The sequence below is a fragment of the Bombina bombina genome, chromosome 6 (assembly GCF_027579735.1).
Source record: "Bombina bombina isolate aBomBom1 chromosome 6, aBomBom1.pri, whole genome shotgun sequence".
Taxonomy (NCBI): domain Eukaryota; kingdom Metazoa; phylum Chordata; class Amphibia; order Anura; family Bombinatoridae; genus Bombina; species Bombina bombina.
The window spans coordinates 207516782-207537865 of NC_069504.1; the positions used below are offsets into that span (position 1 = coordinate 207516782).

Sequence of the window (21084 nt, forward strand, 5' to 3'; positions counted from 1 at the left end):
TTAACAATGCAATGTACTGCAAATTTAAAGGGACACGAAACACAATGTTTTTCTCTTATGATTTAGATAAAGCATACATTTGTAAACATTTTTCTAATTTTATTTCTATAATCAATTTTGCTTTATTATCTTGGTATCCTTTCTTGAAGGAGCAGCAATGCACTGCCGGGAACTAGCTGAACACATCGACAAACCAATCAAAAGAGGCATATTTGTACAGACACCGTTCAGCAACTAGCTCCTCAAAAAAGGATACAAAGAAAATAAAGCAAATTAGATAAAATAAGTAAATTGGAAAGTTGTTTAAAAATGTATACCATATCTAAATCATGAAAGAAATTTTTTGGGTGTCATGTCCCTTTAACTACCATGCTTTTCAACACTTAGGGGCCGATTTATCATTTGTCTGGCGGACATGATCCTGTAGCGTATCATGTCCGCCAGACATCGCTGAATGCCGACAACATACTGCTTGTGCAATTCCGCCCCCTGCAGATTCATGGCCAATCGGCCGCTATCAGGGGGTGTCAATAAACCTGATCGTATGAGATCGGGCAGATTGATGTCCCAAGCCTCAGAGGCAGTGGACCAGTTAAGGCTTGCGTGGAAACAGGGGTATTTGGCCCCATTCGGGCCATGATAAATAGGCCCCAAAGGATGCACTTTCCAAAAACAACGGGCTCTCTAGCAGCTTTGCAGACAAGCTCCTGTTAAAAGCTGCTTTCCTGAATGGTGACATGAGGTGTGCATTGCAAAAATGTGTAAAAAGGAAGTGTGAATTAGATTGAAAAATAACAGGGGGAAGAGATCAGCATTTTATGCAGACACTGTGATATTTTTTTTTTTAGGTTCTGTTAAAACAGTTTCTTTTTAATGACACAGTGTCCACGGATTATCATCAATTACTGTTGGGAATATCACTCCTGGCCAGCAGGAGGAGGCAAAGAGCACCACAGCAAAGCTGTTAAGTATCACTTCCCTTCCCACAAACCCCAGTCATTCTCTTTGCCTGCGGTGCAAGGAGGAGGTGAATTTCTGTGTCTGATAAGAAGTTTTCTGCAATCAAGATTTTATTATTTTAAAGCAGAGTAGGCTTGCTCTGTTCTTTCCTGGGGTCTAGCCTTAGCCCACATCAGTCTCTTCAGTAGGGCAGTGGTGGCTTTTATGCAATTGGGAACTTGTCGGGTACAATCCGCACTGGGTTTTCTCAATCAGTTTTGCTGCCCTATTCAGAAAGTCTGAGTAAGATTACTCGGATCTTTCTTTTTCCACAGGTCCATGTGAGGGATGGCACCCTCTCAAACCAGGTGAGCTGTCCTTCTGCCGGACAGATGAATATTCAGGTAAGTGCCAAGAATAATTTTCTTTAATATGAGGGAAACTTTGGCATTTAAGCAGTTAATACTGCAGGGGGACGTTGTACATTGACCCTAGGAGGGTTAATGGCATAGGCAGATAGCAGGCACTGTGGATGATGGGGAGTGTTTATTACTTTTCTGTTGGCTCAGTTAGTGTCTTTAGCTCTGAATGGACTCTGGTTAAGGACTATGTGTGGATTGCGCCATTATTATTTTAACTTTGGATACGACAATGCATTTTTATGCTCTGCTATGGGCTTTTTTTACTGCGCTTTTAATGGCCGCCGGTACCGCCCCTAATAACAGTGAGGCGGTCTCCTTCTGAGGCGGCAGATAGTTTTGGCGTGCTTTGGCACTTCCTGTGTGTTACAGAGGGGATACGCAGTTTGGATCAGGACTAGTTCAGAATCAGGCCTGTGTTTGAACCTGCTACTCCTCACTGGAGTCTTAACCTTGTTCTTAAATCCCGAAGATGGAAACGAAATTATCAGGTAAGCATAATTTATGTTTTTTCATTCGGATAAGGTGGTTCTTCGTACCAAGTTAGGTTTCTTTCCAAAAGTTGTTTCGGACAGGAATATTAAAATCACGGCTTATTCCACGAGGTCTGTTTCTTCTTCCTGGGTTTTCAAAAATAAAGCTTCGGTGGAACAGATTTGCAAGGCTGCAACTTGGTCTTCTCTGCATACTTTTTCTAAATTTTATAAATTTGATACTTTTGCTTTGGCTGAGGCTTCTTTTGGGAGAAAGGTTCTTCAAGCGGTGGTGCCTTCTGTTTAGGTTACCTGTCTTGTCCCTCCCTTATCATCTGTGTCCTCTAGCTTGGGTATTGATTCCCAACAGTAATTGATGATGATCCGTGTCATTAGAAAGAAAACAAAATTTATGCTTACCTGATAAATTTCTTTCTTTCTTGACACGGTGAGTCCATGACCCGCCCTGTTTTTCAGACTGTTTTTTTGTTGTTTATTAACCTCAGGCACCTCTGCACCTTGCGTTATTTCCTTTCTCTCCTTTCCCTTGGTTGAATAACTGGGGTTTGTGGGAAGGGAAGTGATACTTAACAGCTTTGCTGTGGTGCTCTTTGCCTCCTCCTGCTGGCCAGGAGTGATATTCCCAACAGTAATTGATGATGATCCGTGGACTCACCATGTCAAGAAATAAATTTATCAGGTAAACATAAATTTTGTTTTTAGGTCTCCCATTAAATATGAATACTTTTAGGTGTGGATATTGTTTTCCTAATTTGGTATACTTAATGTACTCATTTTGTATTTTGAATGTATTTTTTTTTATTTTACTAAGTATTTAGAATAATGTTTTATGAATCATAAAATAGACTTCCATTTGAGGTAGTACGGAACGGAAATCATCATTTGTAGAGCTGGAAATTTCCTAGTCACTCTCAGTCCTAGAAATTAGGTTTTTCCAATATTTAATATTGGGTGGACTAGTAGCTTTATCTCTCTCTCTATATATATATATACACACACACACACACATACACACAAAACATATAAAAAGTATTGCACTCTCTTGCAGTCACACATCTAGATTAAAAACAAACTAGAAGAGCTACTTACAGTATTTGGTCAAATGGTGATAGGCTTAGAACCACATCAAGGTCTCTCCCTCCTATCAAGAAAAATAGACAATATATGAACTGTATATACTGTGTACAAATAAAAGCACAATAAATGACCTGCATGCTCAGATATGCATGTACTGTATGCATCAATTAAACATCATTCTGCTTGTGATTACCATTTGTGGTTTAAAATCTTCATTAGCTTTGTTAAACAATTAAGGGACAAATTACAAGTGGAGCAGTATTTTGCATTTCCACTATAGCAATAATTCCGCTAGTATTACGATTTTTGCACTAGTTGGGTTGCGCTGGTGTTACAAGTTGAAATTTTTTTGCTCTAGCGGTAACCCGACTAGCGCAAAAGTCCAAGCTTAAAATATTGGGTGTGCGTTCATGTATTGCATATAAATATTTTTACATGTTTTCATCTGCTTAAAGGCAAAAGGCTCTAATACACACACACATACATATAGCCAAAACTTCAAAAGGAGGGGTATGTGCACTCTCACCAACTTTCATCAGCTGCCAGGGTGCTATGTAGGAAAGATCATAAGCAGAGAAGAAGGAAGCACTCACTGGACTTCAGTTTTATAGATCCAACATTAATTTATTAGTGACGTTTCGGGACTAGATAGCGTCAGAGAAAGAAGAACGTCAGAGGAATGTCAGAGGAAGGGACGCTATCTAGTCCCGAAATGTCACTAATAAATTAATGTTGGATCTACACACATGCATATATATATATACACATATAAATACATACGTACACACACACACACACATATATATATATATATATATATATATATATATATATATATATATACATATATATATATATATATATACATATATATATATATATATATATATATATATATATATATATATATATATATAAAGTAGCAGAGATGTGCACTCTCACCTTGAAAACATCTACCAGGGTGCTGGTAGATAATTGTAAACCGCATAGAAAGAAACAAGCACTCGCTGGATTTTTTAAACACATTTTACTGTGGTAACACGGTCACAGTAAAATCTGTTTAAAAAATCCAACGAGTGCAAGTTTCATTCTATGCTGTTTACATATATACAGTATATACGTATATGTGTGTGTATGTACATATGTATTTATATGTGTATGTATTTACAGACATATAAACACATAAATATACGTGTACACACATATAGACAGTGTGTTTTGTGACACTTTTTTATTTTCGCCAAACAGTTAACCACAGCTCTGAAATCGCGGTAAGGAATCAAGCATAAACCCTAGCGCAGTCATTTGCGTGCCACTTGTAATCTAGCCCTAAGTGACAATTTGGGGTTTCACACTTGCATACATGTTTCATATATGTAAAATTCTGGTGGTAATTTCTACTAGCTCACTAGCAATGGATGAGTAAAACATTCGGCTTTTTTCCTGTATTTAACATTGAGCGGACTACAAACTTTCACACTCTGGATTAGTAACATTTCTTCTATGACTACTAAACTATAGTGATATTTTTCCACCCCTATAATACATGCATATTTGTCTTATTTTTAGTCCTGTTCCAGTAATCAAATGGCGAAAGATTGGGGAGCCACTGCCAGCTTCACATGAGATAAGTATGTCTGGTGCTGTCCTTAGGATATTTAATATACAACCTGAAGATCAAGGAACATATGAATGTGAGGCTGAAAACATAAAGAGCAAGGATTCACACAGAGCAGCAATTTATGTTCAGGGTAAGTAGCTCTTTCTTACTCATTGACCTTTTAGTCAAAGACATATGTGAGATCCATACATGAAATCCATACTTTAAACATAATTCAACAATATAAGTTCATTTTTATAGTAATCAAGTGAATGGAAAAATAGTGTCATTGGGAATCTTGAATTGAAATTTGTTTTCAATGTTAGCTATTGAGGGCAGCCAATCAGAAATTGCACGAGCAGAGTCTGATGAAGATTATACTATTGTTCACATGTTTTACGTTACTTACTGTTATCTTTATTGTGTGTGGGAAGGAGTTTACATTTCATTTACACGGATGTTATAGTGATCAGTTGTTGCTGAAGCAAGCTTACACTTACAATTAGTGACGTTCAATCGATAAATAAATATTTGCTTTGACATTCATTTTATCATTCAACTGTTAACGTATGTTGCATTTTGTTATATAATATGCAACATTTAAATAAAAAAAAACATTTTGAATATCAAAGTTTACATTCAGAATTATTATTTCAATGTTTGAATTTATTTTTTGTTAATCAAATGTTACATTCAATTTAAACATTGTATAATTAGTATACTAAACTGTAATATGTGTTTGCAAATTAATAATAATAATAATAATAATAATAATAATTTTTGACAAACACTTAGAATAGTAAAATGTCAGCAACATATGTTATATTGTCCTATCATTATTAATGCTAAATGACTTTAGGCTGTATTAGGAGCATCATGAATATTTTGTGGAGTTTTAGCACTGCTATATTTGATTTGGGATCAGATTATGAGAGGAGCTATATCTTTTTGTGCACAAGCGATATCGGGTTTTCGCGTTAGCTTGCGTGCAAGTTATATTGCGCTCATGTCACAAGTTGAAAGTAAATGCAAGTGTGTGAGCGTAATCTCTATTTATGCTAAAATGATTGCCGCATGTGTTATCATCTGGTTAACTGATGATAACACCATCTAATAAAAAATAAATAAAAAAATTATTGCACACAAGTTATAAAGACTCAAAGATATGAGATTTTAGAAAATAAAAGGGCTGCAAATAACTTTAACATAGAGACACATACATACACATGTCTAAAGATGGATATGTATGTATGTATATATATATATATATATATATAGAAATTTATATACAGTATATGTATTTATGTATTCATATGTCTATATATGTATATACAGACACATATACACATATTAACACATAAATACAGTATATATGTACACACACACATATATATATATATATATATATATATATATATATATATATGTGTGTGTGTGTGTGTGTGTGTGTGCATTGAAGCCCTTTATGCAATATTTATATTTAATATATGTTTTAAATATGCATTTACTGTAAATATTTCACATTCCAATGTTCTGCACATAGGGGAATATGTTCTAGGTATTTTTAAATAGATATTCCTATATATATCTGTATATATCTATACCTATATATAATATAGAACATTGAAATGTGAAATATGAAATTAATATTTTTATGTCGGGCTAGCACACTTGAGTATGCTTTCAGGTGAGCATGGGAAAGGGGTGTTTTTCCCACTTTTTTTCTATTTTGTCTTCTATGGGGGAATAGGTTATCGGGCCGCGATATTTTTGTGCACATTGGGTTAGCACAAGAGCGATAACATTTTACTTTCAATTTGTAATACAAGCGTTACCCGCCGCGCACAAAAACTTTACTTCTAGAGCAGTTAGCGCATGAGTGAAAGTGCTAAAGAGTGCTCCACTTGTAATCTGGCCCTGTATTTTTATTTCCTCTGGATGATACCATATCTTGTTTTTTTTTATTTAAAGAAGTATTTTTTGGAGTGGTTGGTTAAGCTACACCCCTCCCAGTTACACTTTGGAAACAGTTTGTTTGCAGTCACCTAAATGGTTAATTAATGACAATATATTTGCTGTCCAATAAGTATTTAAAGGGACATAATACTCATATGCTAAATCACTTGAAACTGATGAAATATAACTGTAAAAAGCTGACAGGAAAATATCACCTGAGCATCTCTAGGTAAAAAAGGAAGATATTTTACCTCACAATCTCCTCAGCTCAGCAGAGTAAGTTCTGTGTAAAAAGTTATACTCATTTGCTGCCCAGCTGCAGGTAAAAAAAATTAAAAAATGAAGAAATGAACAGCAGCCAATCAGCATCAGCAGTGCTGAGGTCATGAACTCTTACTGTGATCTCATGAGATTTGACTTAACTCTCATGAGATTTCATAGTAAGCTTCCTTTACCTGATTGGTGAAATAATATGAGAGTTCACGATGCTCATCCTTTCAGCTGTCCCGGGACAGACACATTAAAATGCAGCTTAGAAATCCTTTACAATGGGAGGTGGCTACTGAGGAACTTTTGAGGTAAAATATCTTTCTTTTTTAAATAGAGATGTTCAGGTGATATTTTCTAATCAGCTTTTTACAGCTATGCTGCATCATTTTCAAGTGTTTAAACATTTGGGTATTATGGCCCTTTAATAGGATTGACAGTACAGCTATAATCACTAGCACTGTTGCCACTAAAAGGAGCAATTATAATATGCTCCAATGTGATAAAGCATTTTAGTATTCCACTATTGCTTGATCAGACAATTGTGTTTAACCCCTTTCAAGGGGTTAAACACATATTTAAAATTAGCTCTAGATCAGCAATATGCTACTGATGCTAAAGTGAAAAAGGACTGTAATTGGTTCCTACACACATTTGCTTTCTCTAATTGGTACACCAGCCGTTCAGGTCTTGACCAGTAGTGGTTTGCTTGTCAGGAACTGAACTTTCCCTTATTCTCTTTCTTCTTAGCGACACTAAGCCACCTTTATTGGGAGTCACATGTGTGAATGATTTTGTCCAGTCTCCTTTCAGAATTAGCAATTCTTCATTTTCACCTCAGTTTTGTTCTGATAAGGGGTAGAGAATTTTGCAAAACACACAGCTAGTGAATAAACAGAGAATGAATTATGCACGTTAAAAAAGATAAAGATATTCTCCAAAATGTATATATGTTAAAGAGTACCATAAGAGAGAAGCCTACAGGGAGTAACCTTAAAGGTTATACCACAATAGAAGGGTATGTTAAAATTTACAGATAAATAGTTAAACTATGTGCTAAAAGTTTGACATTTACTATAAATCATATCAATTTAGCTCACTATTTTAGGAAAAGTCAATTTTTTTGTTTTGTTCTGCACAGAGACAAATTATTGATACAAGATTGTAATTTATCACAATAAATAAGGTTCTTTCCCAAATAAATAGGGTTGCCTGCTGTACTCAATGAAATATTGGACAATCTGTAGTGATTGGTCACAGTGCTAGCTTGGGTCACACAATGCCATCCAGAAGCCCCCACTCTTAAACCCACCATGCATATTTTTCACAAATGAGAAGTCATTTTATCCCTTTGCTGCCAGTAATATACACAATAATAATTGTACCTATTTGGTTGCCTGTAAAACATTTAAACAGTAGTGATTTGACTCCCTTGACTGTCCCTCACTTTGTTCAGGTCCATATTTGTTATCCATTGAGGCATAGGAGCCCTTTTATATTTAGCTGAAACTGCACATTTAAGTGACCAATATTTTTTGAAGATTTTACTGGACAGCCTGCTAAAGTACTGGGCTCTCTGGATGAATCCTTGACACTTGGCAACCCTAAACAAAAATGTATCTTGTTTAAATTAATAGACTTTATGTGTACATGTTAAATTCGTGTGTCTCCACACCAAACTTGTCAAACCATGTCTTCATGGACCTCACTTTCAACACAGGGGCACAGTCATGCTGGAACATGGAATGGCCTTTCCCAATCTATTTCCACAACGTTGGAAGCACCCAATTGTCTAAAATGTCTTTGTATCCTGTAGCATTAAGATGATCCTTCACTGGAAATAAGGGGTCTAGCCCAAACCCTGAAAAACAAAACAGGGCCGTTATCCCTCCTCCACCAAACTTTACAGTAGGCACAATGCATTTCTGTAGGTAGCATTTGCCTGGTATCTGATCATCCTATCAGACTGATCACCCCACCAGATCATCCCATCAGACTGCCAGATCATCACTCCAGAGAACATGTTTCCATTGTTCCAGAATCAAATAGCGGTGTACTTTAAACCACTCCAGCTAATACTTGACCTCAGACCATATCCCTCCTCCTCCACACTTTATATTAAACACTATGCCTTCTGGTATGTAACATTCTCCTGGCATTTGCCACACCCAAATACTTCCATAAGACTACCAGATAAGGAAGCATGATTCATCACTCCAAAAAAACACATTTCCACAGCTCTAGGCCTGTTGCAGTGTGCTTTACACCAGTCAAGCCAACACTTGGCAGTACGCATGTTGATGCGATGTTCATGAAGCTACTGATGTGCAGTTCTTGTGCTGATGTTGCTTTCGGAAGCAGTGTTGGTGTGTGATGTAACAGATGATGGTCGATTTTTACATATTTCAGCAGTTGGCAGCACCTCTCTGTGAGTTTGTTTGTTCTACCACTTTGTGGCTTGTCTGTTGTTGCACCTAGATGCTTACATTTGTACTTACAATTTAGTACTTACAATTGACCGGGGCAGATCTAGTAGGACAGAGATTTCACAAACTGACTTGTGGCAAAGGTGGCATCCTATACCAGGGCCACATGTACAGTAACGTCAAGGAGCTCTTCAGTATTACCCATTGTACTGCCAGTGTTTGTCTATGGAAATTTTGTGGCTATGTGTTGGATTTTATGCACAAGTTAGCAATGGGTGTGATTGAAACACACAAACTGAATAATTAGTTTTGGACATACAGTGTGTGTGTGTATGTTTGTATGTTTATCTATCTATCTATCTATCTATCTATCTATGTATGTATCTATCTATCTACCATCTATCTATATATTAAATACTGAATTTAAAAGAGTACACATTCTGCAATATATAATATATATGCAACATATTTTCTATTCCAGCTCAGCCAGAATGGGTAGAACATATCAATGATACCGAAAGAGATATTGGCAGTGATTTGCACTGGCCCTGTGTTGCTAAGGGAGAACCAAAACCTTCTATCAGATATCTTAAAAATGGAGCATCGGTAAGTTCTAACTCATGAGTCTGGCATATTTTGTTTATACACCTTAAAAGAGATAATGTTCCAACATGATTTGTTGAAAAAGTCAGTTTTCACTTATTTATTTTGGTCTTCCCAGTGCATGGCTATAGCTATGATATCTCTTAGGTAATTTTACATTTAAACAAAACATTTGAAGATATTCAGCTAGATTACGAGTTTTGGGCGCTATAGGGAAATTAATGACCGCCACAAAAGCGGCAGTATTTCACCTCCCTATAGCACTGCTATTACAGGATTTTGAAAATCCGGCTTGCACGGGCGATATGGTGGCGTTGAGCTCCATACCTCACCCAAATACAAGCGCTGCTTTGACGTGCTCGTGCACGATTTCCCCATAGACATCAATGGGGAGAGCCGGCAAAAAAAAGTCTAACACCTGCGATCGCGGAATGAAAAGCTTTGTAACGCAGCCCCATTGATGTCTATCGGGAAAGAAAAAGTTATGTTTAAACCTAACACCCTAACATAAAAAACACGTCTAAACACACCTAAGCTGCCGCCCCCGACATCGCCGCAACCTACATAATGTTATTAACCCCTAATCTGCCGCCCCTAACATCACTGCCATCTACATTACAGTTATTAACCCCTAATCTGCCGCCCCTAACATCGCCGCCAACTACATTACAGTTATTAACCCCTAATCTTGCCACCCCCAACATTTGTGCCACCTACATAAATTTATTAACCCCTAATCTGCTGGCCCTAACATCGCTGCCACTTACCTACACTTATTAGCCCCTAATCTGCCGCTCCCAAATGTCGCCGCCACTATACTAAAGTTATTAACCCCTAAACCTCCGGCACGGAGCGGGTCCATCTTCAAGTCATCCGGCGCAGAGCATCCTCCTCTTCCGATCGTCGCTGGAAAATGAAGTTCACTTTAAGTGACGTCATCCAATATGGCGTCCCTTACATTCTCATTGGCTGATAGAATTCTATCAGTCAATATGAATTAAAGGGGAAAAATCCTATTGGCTGTTGCAATCAGCTAATAGGATCAAGCTTGCATTCTATTGGCTATTCCAACCAGCCAATAGAATGCGAGCTCAATCCTATTGGCTGATTTGATCAGCCAATAGGATGAAAGCGCAATCCTATTGGCTGATTGCAACAGCCAATAGGATTTTTTTCCCCTTTAATTCCTATTGGCTGATAGAATTCTATCAGCCTATCTGAATGTAAGGGACGCCATCTTGGATGACGTCACTTAAAGTGAACTTCATTTTCCATCGATGATCGGAAGAAGAGTATGCTCCGTGCCGGATGTCTTGAAGATGGACCCGCTCCGTGCCGGATGGATGAAGATAGAAGATGCCGTCTGGATGAAGACTTCTGCCTGCTTGGATGAAGACTTCTGCCATCTACGATGAGGACTTCTGCCCGCTTGGATGAAGACTTCTGCTGCTTGAATGAGGATGGATGTCTGGTCTTCGAAAACTCTAAGTGGATCGTCGGGGGTTAGTGTTAGGTTTTTTTAAGGGTTTATTGGGTGGGGTTTATTTTTAGCTTAGGGTTTGGGCACCGTAAATGAGCTAAATGCCCTTTTAAGGGCAATGCCCATTCAAATGCCATTTTCAGGGCAATGGTTAGCTTAGGTTTATTTAGATAGAATTTTATTTGGGGTTTTGGTTGTGTAGGTGGTGGGTTGTATTTTTTTTACAGGTAAAAGAGCTGTTATCTTTGGGGCAATGCCCCGCAAAAGGCCCTTTTAAGGGCTATTGGCAGTTTAGTGTAGGCTAGGGTTTTTTTTATTTTGGGGAGCCTTTTTTATTTTGATAGGGCTATTAGAATAGGAGTAATTTGTTTTTATTTTTGATAATTTTGTTTTTTATTTTGTGTAATTTAGTGTTTATATTTTTTTGTAATTTAGATAATTGTATTTTATTAATTTAATTTATTTTATTATAATGTTAGGTTTTAGTGTAAGGCAGGATAGGTTTTATTTTACAGGTAACTTTGTATTTATTTTAACTAGGTAGCTAGTAGCTAGTTAATAACTATTTAATGACTAGTCTACCTAGTTAAAATAAATACAAACTTACCTGTGAAATAAAAATAAAACCTAAGATAGCTACAATATTATAACTATTAGTTATTTTGTAGCTAGCTTAGGTTTTATTTTATAGGTAAGTATTTAGTTAATAACTATTTAATGACTAGTCTACCTAGTTAAAATAAATACAAACTTACCTGTGAAATAAAAATAAAACCTAAGATAGCTACAATATTATAACTATTAGTTATTTTGTAGCTAGCTTAGGTTTTATTTTATAGGTAAGTATTTAGTTAATAACTATTTAATGACTAGTCTGCCTAGTTAAAATAAATACAAACTTACCTGTGAAATAAAAATAAAACCTAAGATAGCTACAATATTATAACTATTAGTTATTTTGTAGCTAGCTTAGGTTTTATTTTATAGGTAAGTATGTATGTAAACTTAGGCTTAGGTTTACATTAGGGTTAGGTTTAGGGGTTAATACATTTATGTAGTGATGTGGGAGGCCAGAGGTTTAGGGGTTAATAGTTTAATTTAGTATATTTTGTTGTGGGGGGCTTGCAGTTTAGTGGTTAATAGGTTTATTATAGCGGCGGTGTGGGCGGACGGCAGATTAAGGGTTAATAATATTTAAATAGTCTTTGTGATGCGGGAGGCCGGCGGTTTAGGGGTTAATAGGTTTATTATAGTGGTGACGATGTCGGGGAGGTGCGGAATAGGGGTTAATACATTTTTGAAGAGGCAACAATGTCCGGAGTGGCAGATTAAGTGTTAATAATTTTATTTTAATGTTTGCGATGCGGAAGGGCCTCGGTTTAGGGGTTAATAGGTAGTTTATGGGTGTTAGTGTACTTTTTAACAATTTAGTTATGAGTTTTATGTTACAGCGTAACGTAAAACTCATAACTACTGACTTTAGATGGCGGTACGAATCTTGTCAGTATAGGGTGTACCGCTCACTTTTTAGCCTCACCGCAAAACTCATATTACCGGCGCTATGGAAGTCCCATTAAAAAAGGACTTTTTTAAAAGTGCGGTACTGACGTTGCGTGACGGCCAAATGGTGTGCGGTACACCTATACCTACAAGACTTGTAATTGCGGCGTTAGGGAAAAAGCAGCGTTATGAAGCATAACAATGCTTTTTCACTCATAACGCAAAACTCGTAATCTAGCTGTATGTTCATAATTGATTACATTTGTGTTAAATATTTTTTAACATAGTGATACATATCAAACAGATTTATATTATGTAAATAATCATTTATTCTCTGTTAATGCTTTGTAACACAATATCTTTGATATCTATAAAGAAACTATTATCACCTTTTAATTAAACTTCTGTCATGTAAAGATATCTCTGTCAGACCGAAACTCTATAAAACTGCCCTTTTATCTTTTAAAAGTAAATCTGTTCTTTAAAGAGTAATTGCACCGTAAAATGTTCTTCCCTTTAAGGTTTTTTCCAATTATGTATTTTACCTGCATGCGTGTATTAAATTGTATTAAAATGTCTCTTCTACCTTTATTTTGTCATTTGGAATGGCTGCTTTTGCCTTTTGAGAAAGTTACTTCTACTTAAAAGTTCAATACTGCAGTATTGGTTATAAAAAAGTTATGGAATCAACCTTAAAGTGGTGGTAGGTGAGAGAGTCCATCCCATTTGAAATTGTTTTCTTGCAGCTGCTTGCATTAGTATACTATACCTTTAAGTCATAGGGCAACAAGGGAATTCATTTTAAAAAGAGTAACTGATAAGAGTTGCACAACTCGTCTCCAGCTCTTTAGGATACATTTTGGGCACCTTTACTGTACAGAATGCTGAAGCTATAGCTGATAGCTGGGTCTCATGGATTAGGTTAGATAGTGCTGGGGGGGGGGGGTGGGGGGGGGGGTAAAAGTCGTTTTTTAAGTAAAGGAGACACAAAGGTAAAATATACGTTACTTCACTATTACTTTACTAAATGAGTCATAGATAAAACCGTGTTTACAAACATTTTTTATTGTCAACGTATCAAAAGCAATTTCAATCCTATATATTCTTTCTATTTTGTTTCAGTATGGAAAAGGTGACTTAATTATCCGAGGTTTAACTTTGGAAGATGCTGGAATGTATCAGTGTATTGCCGAAAACCGTGTTGGAATAATACGTGCGAGTGCAGAACTAAAAGTCCTTGGTTAGTCACATTTCTTACAAATGTAATAAGAAATTCATGCAATAACATGCCATCTACATTTGTCCACAATGTTCAGGCAATAGAGGGTGTTTTCTTAGCTAATGTCAGTTTTAGTACATCACGTTAAAATTAATTTAGACTGATTAGGTTCCTTGTGTCACAGCACAACATGGAATATATATATGATCATTCATTTTATATTCCATATATTTCAGCCTAAAATAAGTGCCAAATCATATTTGATGTTACTGACACATACTAAATGATTTTAACACAAATGAAAGTGATTCATCATGTAGTTTTAAAAACAGTTGCAACTAGAGAAAATAGAAGTCATTTAAATCATTTTAAATTTGAGTTTTTTGTTTTTGTGAGGTGAAGAATTATTTAAAAAAATTGTCACATTACTAAACCACTAAATGGATTGTTAGCCATAAAATATTTTTTTCATTTCCCACAAACCCTTTGTTTAGATTTATATTTTTAAGCCTCCATTCCATGTAGTTTACATTCTAATGGTTTTGGTTCTTTGTGTGATAGTTCTTTTTACTCACATGCATTAACAATAATAGAGTTTGAAGCTTACCACTGTAACACTTGGAACAAACAAATTGTAATTTATTGGGAATAGGGCAACAGAAATATTTTTGTTCATGAACATAGTAAACAAAGTTCATTCTAAAATATTTTCTACTCTGTTTTCAGAGATTAGCAAATGAATCAAAGGCTGTTTGGGTTATTGTGCTTTATTGATCAAGTGCAGTCCTTAGCACTTCTATTTTAAAAGTTCAAGGTTATTTTTTAACGCTTGAGTGATAGTCTAGTGCAGTGTTTCACAACCGCAGTCCTCAAGTACCTCTAACAGGCCAGGTTTTTATTATAGCTAAACTAGAGCACAAGTTAAATAATCAGTTGATGGGTAAGAGCAGGTTAGTAACCATGGTTACTGATTACTGTCATTATTTCACATGGGCTCTAGTTCAGTTATAATAAAAACCTGTCCTGTTGGGGGTACTTGATGATCATGTTTCAGAAACACTAGTCTAGGGCACACTAACATCCAGGGGTGCTCTTAATCCCTCATATAATAGATTTATACAGAGCCTTGTTGGATATCTCTTGGTCATAAGCTAATGATGTGTGTGGAGTTCTTCTAAATCTCCTGTTTTATATTATTTTAATGAAAGTTAGTTATAACAATTTCATACATATGTATATACACTTTGATCCCTTTGCAGTCCGCCCTTGTAATTCTGGCACAAAACATTTTTTTTTAATGTTGTTTCAGAAGTGTTAAGTAAAAATTAATTTAAAACCTTTACCATTTTCATGTGTTTTGTTGTGCAAGCTATATAGCGATATTAGTTTACTTCAGATTTTAAAAATGGATACATTTTACAGCACTATTTAACACTTAACTCACCACTTGCAATACGAGCACAATAAGTGCGCCAATAGCGCTTCCTGCGACAGCCATTAAATGTAGAAGGCCTGGTGTGCTATAAAATGTTGGCCACTTTAGGATGCTCTGGTTGAAATATGTAACCATAGACTTGTAATACTAGTTTGTTATTCTTTGCATGAGGTTCCACAAAAAATAACGCAACATGCACTATCGATTGTGCTCCATTTGTAATCTAGCCTTATGTTTTTGTTTTATCATTTCATTTTTAATGTAATTGCAATAATATTACCTCATATAAACAACTTTAATGTCAAGTGCTTTAATAAAATATGTTGTGGAATAACTTAATCAAAGTAATATACAGTGAATATATAAACCATAAAAATAGTTTATTTTGTTTTTAACTCAAAAGTCATTTAAGGTCGTATAAATATTTTCACTCCACAGAGGAATTTAGTGTGTGCTGAAACTATCAGCCCCGCCAGAACTGCAGTGCAATATTCAAGTCAGTAAATTATCAGTGTTTCTCTATGGCCTATCTAAAGCACTGTAGACTCACTTTCAGACTAAACAAGTGCATTTGAGTAGGAAATGCAGCTTCAATCTCCAGTACATTTCAGGCTCAAAGCAAAGCCAACATACTTTGTATTTACTAGTCTGCTTTTAGTAAGCAAGTATCAATATATTGTGGCCGATTTATCATTTGTCTGGCAGACATGATCCGCTGTAGTAATCATGTCCGCCAGACATCGCTGAATACCGACAGCATACGCTGTTGGCATTTAGCATTGCACAAGCAGTTCTGGTGAACTACTTGTGCAATGCCACCCCCTGCAGATTCGCGGCCAATCAGCCACTAGCAGGGGGTGTCAATCAACCCGATCGTATGAGATCGGGTGGATTGATGTCCGCAGTCTCAGAGGCGGTGGATAAGTTAAGGAGCAGCGGTCTGAAGGCTCGTCCGGAAACAGGAATATTTGGCCTCATTTGGGCCATGATAAATCGGCCACAATGTGTCTTCTAAAAATGTTTATTTTCTGTAGTGAGGGATATAGTAGTCACTTACGGGCTAGTCATAAAAATTATAGCTTTTGATTAACATCTGTTTGCTGTTTCTGTACAATTTCTATAGCTCTTGCGCCTACATTTGAACTGAACCCTATGAGAAAAAAGATTCTAGCTGCAAAGGGCGGGCGTGTGATTATTGAATGCAAGCCAAAAGCTGCACCAAAACCCAAATTCTCATGGAGTAAAGGCACAGAATTGCTAATAAATAACACCAGGTGAGTAGTGTAAATCTGTCATTTTTATTAAAAAAGGAATTTGGTTCAGCAACAATTATCTATAGATGCACAAATACATGCACAGACTGTAATAGTACAGCTCTACATGCACAAATACATGCACAGACAGACTGTAATATTACAACTCTACATGCACAAACACTGTACATGCACAGGCTAACTGTAATGGTACAACTCTACATGCACAAATACTGTACACGCACAGGCTGACTGTAATGGTACAACACTACATGCACAAATACATGCACAGACTGTAATAGTACAGCTCTAAATGCACAAATACATGCACAGGCTGACTGTAATCGTACAACTCTACATGCACAAATACATGCACAAATTGTAATAGTACAGCTCTACATGCACAAATACATGCACAGGCTGACTGTAATGGTACAGCTCTACATGCACAAATACATGAACAGACTGACTGTATTGGTACTGCTCTACATGCACAAATGCATGCACAGGCTGACTGTAATGGTACAACTCTACATGCACAGATACATGCACAGACTGTAATAGTACAGCTCTACATTCACAAATACATGCACAGGCTGACTGTAATGGTACAACTCTACATGCACAAATACATGCACAGGCTCACTGTAATGGTACAACTCTACATGCACAAATACTGTACATGCACACACTGACTGTAATGGTACAACTCTACATGCACAAATACATGCACAGGCTGACTGTAATGGTACAACTCTACATGCACAAATACATGCACAGGCTGACTGTAATGGTACAACTTTACATGCACAAATACATGCACAGGCTGACTGTAATGGCACAACTCTACATTCACAAATACATGCACAGGCTTACTGTAATGGTACAACTCTACATGCACAAATACATGCACAGGCTGACTGTAATGGTAGGACTCTACATGCACAAATACTGTACATGCACAGACTGACTGTAATGGTACAACTCTACATGCACAAACACTGTACATGCACAGGCTAACTGTAATGGTACAACTCTACATGCACAAATACTGTACACGCACAGGCTGACTGTAATGGTAGGACTCTACATGCACAAATACATGGACAGACTGTAATAGTAGTCAGCTCTACATGCACAAATACACACACAAGCTGACTGTAATGGTACAGCTCTACATGCACAAATACATGCACAGACTGACTGTATTGGTACTGCTCTACATGCACAAATGCATGCACAGGCTGACTGTAATGGTACAGCTCTACATGCACAAATACAGACACAGACTGACTCTAATGGTACAAGCTGACTGTAATGGTACAACTCTACATGCACAAATACATGCACAGGATGACTGTAATGGTACAACTCTACATGCACAAATACATGCACTGGCTGACTGTATTGGTACTGCTCTACATGCACAAATACATGCACAGGCTGACTGTAATGGCACAACTCTACATGCACAAATACATGCACAGGCTAACTGTATTGGTACTGGTCTACGTGCACAAATACATGCACAGGCTGACTGTAATGGTACAACTCTACATGCACAAATACATGCACTGGCTGACTATATTGGTACTGCTCTACATGCACAAATACATGCACAGGCTGACTGTAATGGTACAGGCTGACTGTAATGATACAACTCTACATGCACAAATACATGCACAGGCTGACTGTAATGGTACAACTCTACATGCACAAATACTGTACATGCACAGACTGACTGTAATGGTACAACTCTACATGCACAAATACTATACATGCACAGACTGACTGTAATGGTACAACTCTACATGCACAAATACATGCACAGGCTGACTGTAATGGTACAACTCTACATGCACAAATACTGTACACGCACAGGCTGACTGTAATGGTACAACTCTACATGCACAAATACTGTACATGCACAGACTGACTGTAATGGTACAACTCTACATGCACAAACACTGTACATGCACAAGCTAACTGTAATGGTACAACTCTACATGCACAAATACTGTACACGCACAGGCTGACTGTAATGGTACAACTCTACATGCACAAATACATGGACAGACTGTAATAGTAGTCAGCTCAACATGCACAAATACACACACAAGCTGACTGTAATGGTACAGCTCTACATGCACAAATACATGCACAGGATGACTGTAATGGTACAACTCTACATGCACAAATACATGCACTGGCTGACTGTATTGGTACTGCTCTACATGCACAAATACATGCACAGGCTGACTGTAATGGTACAACTCTACATGCACAAATACATGCACAGGCTAACTGTATTGGTACTGGTCTACGTGCACAAATACATGCACAGGCTGACTGTAATGGTACAACTCTACATGCACAAATACATGCACTGGCTGACTATATTGGTACTGCTCTACATGCACAAATACATGCACAGGCTGACTGTAATGGTACAGGCTGACTGTAATGGTACAACTCTACATGCACAAATACATGCACAGGCTGACTGTAATGGTACAACTCTACATGCACAAATACTGTACATGCACAGACTGACTGTAATGGTACAACTCTACATGCACAAATACTATACATGCACAGACTGACTGTAATGGTACATCTCTACATGCACAAATACATGCACAGACTGACTGTAATGGTACAACTCTACATACACAAATACTGTACACGCACAGGCTGACTGTAATGGTACAACTCTACATGCACAAATACTGTACATGCACAGACTGACTGTAATGGTACAACTCTACATGCACAAACACTGTACATGCACAGGCTAACTGTAATGGTACAACTCTACATGCACAAATACTGTACACGCACAGGCTGACTGTAATGGTACAACTCTACATGCACAAATACATGGACAGACTGTAATAGTCAGCTCTACATGCACAAATACACACACAAGCTGACTGTAATGGTACAGCTCTACATGCACAAATACATGCACAGACTGACTGTATTGGTACTGCTCTACATGCACAAATGCATGCACAGGCTGACTGTAATGGTACAGCTCTACATGCACAAATACAGGCACAGACTGACTCTAATGGTACAAGCTGACTGTAATGGTACAACTCTACATGCACAAATACATGCACAGGATGACTGTAATGGTACAACTCTACATGCACAAATACATGCACTGGCTGACTGTATTGGTACTGCTCTACATGCACAAATACATGCACAGGCTGACTGTAATGGTACAACTCTACATGCACAAATACATGCACAGGCTAACTGTATTGGTACTGGTCTACGTGCACAAATACATGCACAGGCTGACTGTAATGGTACAACTCTACATGCACAAATACATGCACTGGCTGACTATATTGGTACTGCTCTACATGCACAAATACATGCACAGGCTGACTGTAACGGTACAGGCTGACTGTAATGGTACAACTCTACATGCACAAATACATGCACAGGCTGACTGTAATGGTACAACTCTACATGCACAAATACTGTACATGCACAGACTGACTGTAATGGTACAACTCTACATGCACAAATACTATACATGCACAGACTGACTGTAATGGTACAACTCTACATGCACAAATACATGCACAGGCTGACTGTAATGGTACAACTCTACATGCACAAATACATGCACAGGCTGACTGTAATGGTACAACTCTACATGCACAAATACATGCACAGACTTACTGTAATGGTACAACTCTACATGCACAAATACATGCACAGGCTGACTGTAATAGTACAACTCTACATGCACAAATGCTGTACATGCACAGGGTGACTGTAATGGTACAACTCTACATGCACAAATACTGTACATGCACAGACTGACTGTAATGGTACAACTCTACATGCACAAATACTGTACATGCACAGACTGACTGTAATGGTACAACTCTACATGCGCATATACTGTACATGCACAGGCTGACTGTAATGGTACAACTCTACATGCACAAATACATGCACAGACTGTAATAGTAGAGCTCTACATGCACAAATACATGCACAGGCTGACTGTAATGGTTCAACTCTACATGCACAAACACATGCACAGGCTAACTGTAATGGTTTAACTCTACATGCACAAATACATGCACAGACTGACTGTATTGGTACTGCTCTACATGCATAAATACATGCACAGGCTGACTGTAATCGTATTACTCTACATGCACAAATACATGCACAGGCTGACTATAATGGTACAACTCTACATGCACAAATACATGCACAGGCTAACTGTAATGGTACAACTCTACATGCACAAATACATGCACAGACTGTAATAGTACAGATCTACATGCACAAATACATGCACAGGCTGACTGTATTGGTACTGCTCTACATGCACAAATACATGCACAGGCTGACTGTAATGGTACAACTCTACATGCACAA

General features: G+C 37.3%; 1 protein-coding gene across 1 annotated transcript in view; it reads left to right on the forward strand.

Moving 5' to 3' along the window:
- The window catches only part of CNTN1 (contactin 1), a 542533-nt gene that overhangs the window by 424004 nt on the left and 97445 nt on the right, over window positions 1-21084 (forward strand). Inside the window, exons 9-12 of the mRNA XM_053716725.1 lie at window positions 4499-4680; window positions 9660-9784; window positions 13884-14001; window positions 16539-16689. Of these exons, the coding sequence (XP_053572700.1) occupies window positions 4499-4680; window positions 9660-9784; window positions 13884-14001; window positions 16539-16689 (576 nt within the window). The remainder of the gene's footprint in view (window positions 1-4498; window positions 4681-9659; window positions 9785-13883; window positions 14002-16538; window positions 16690-21084) is intronic.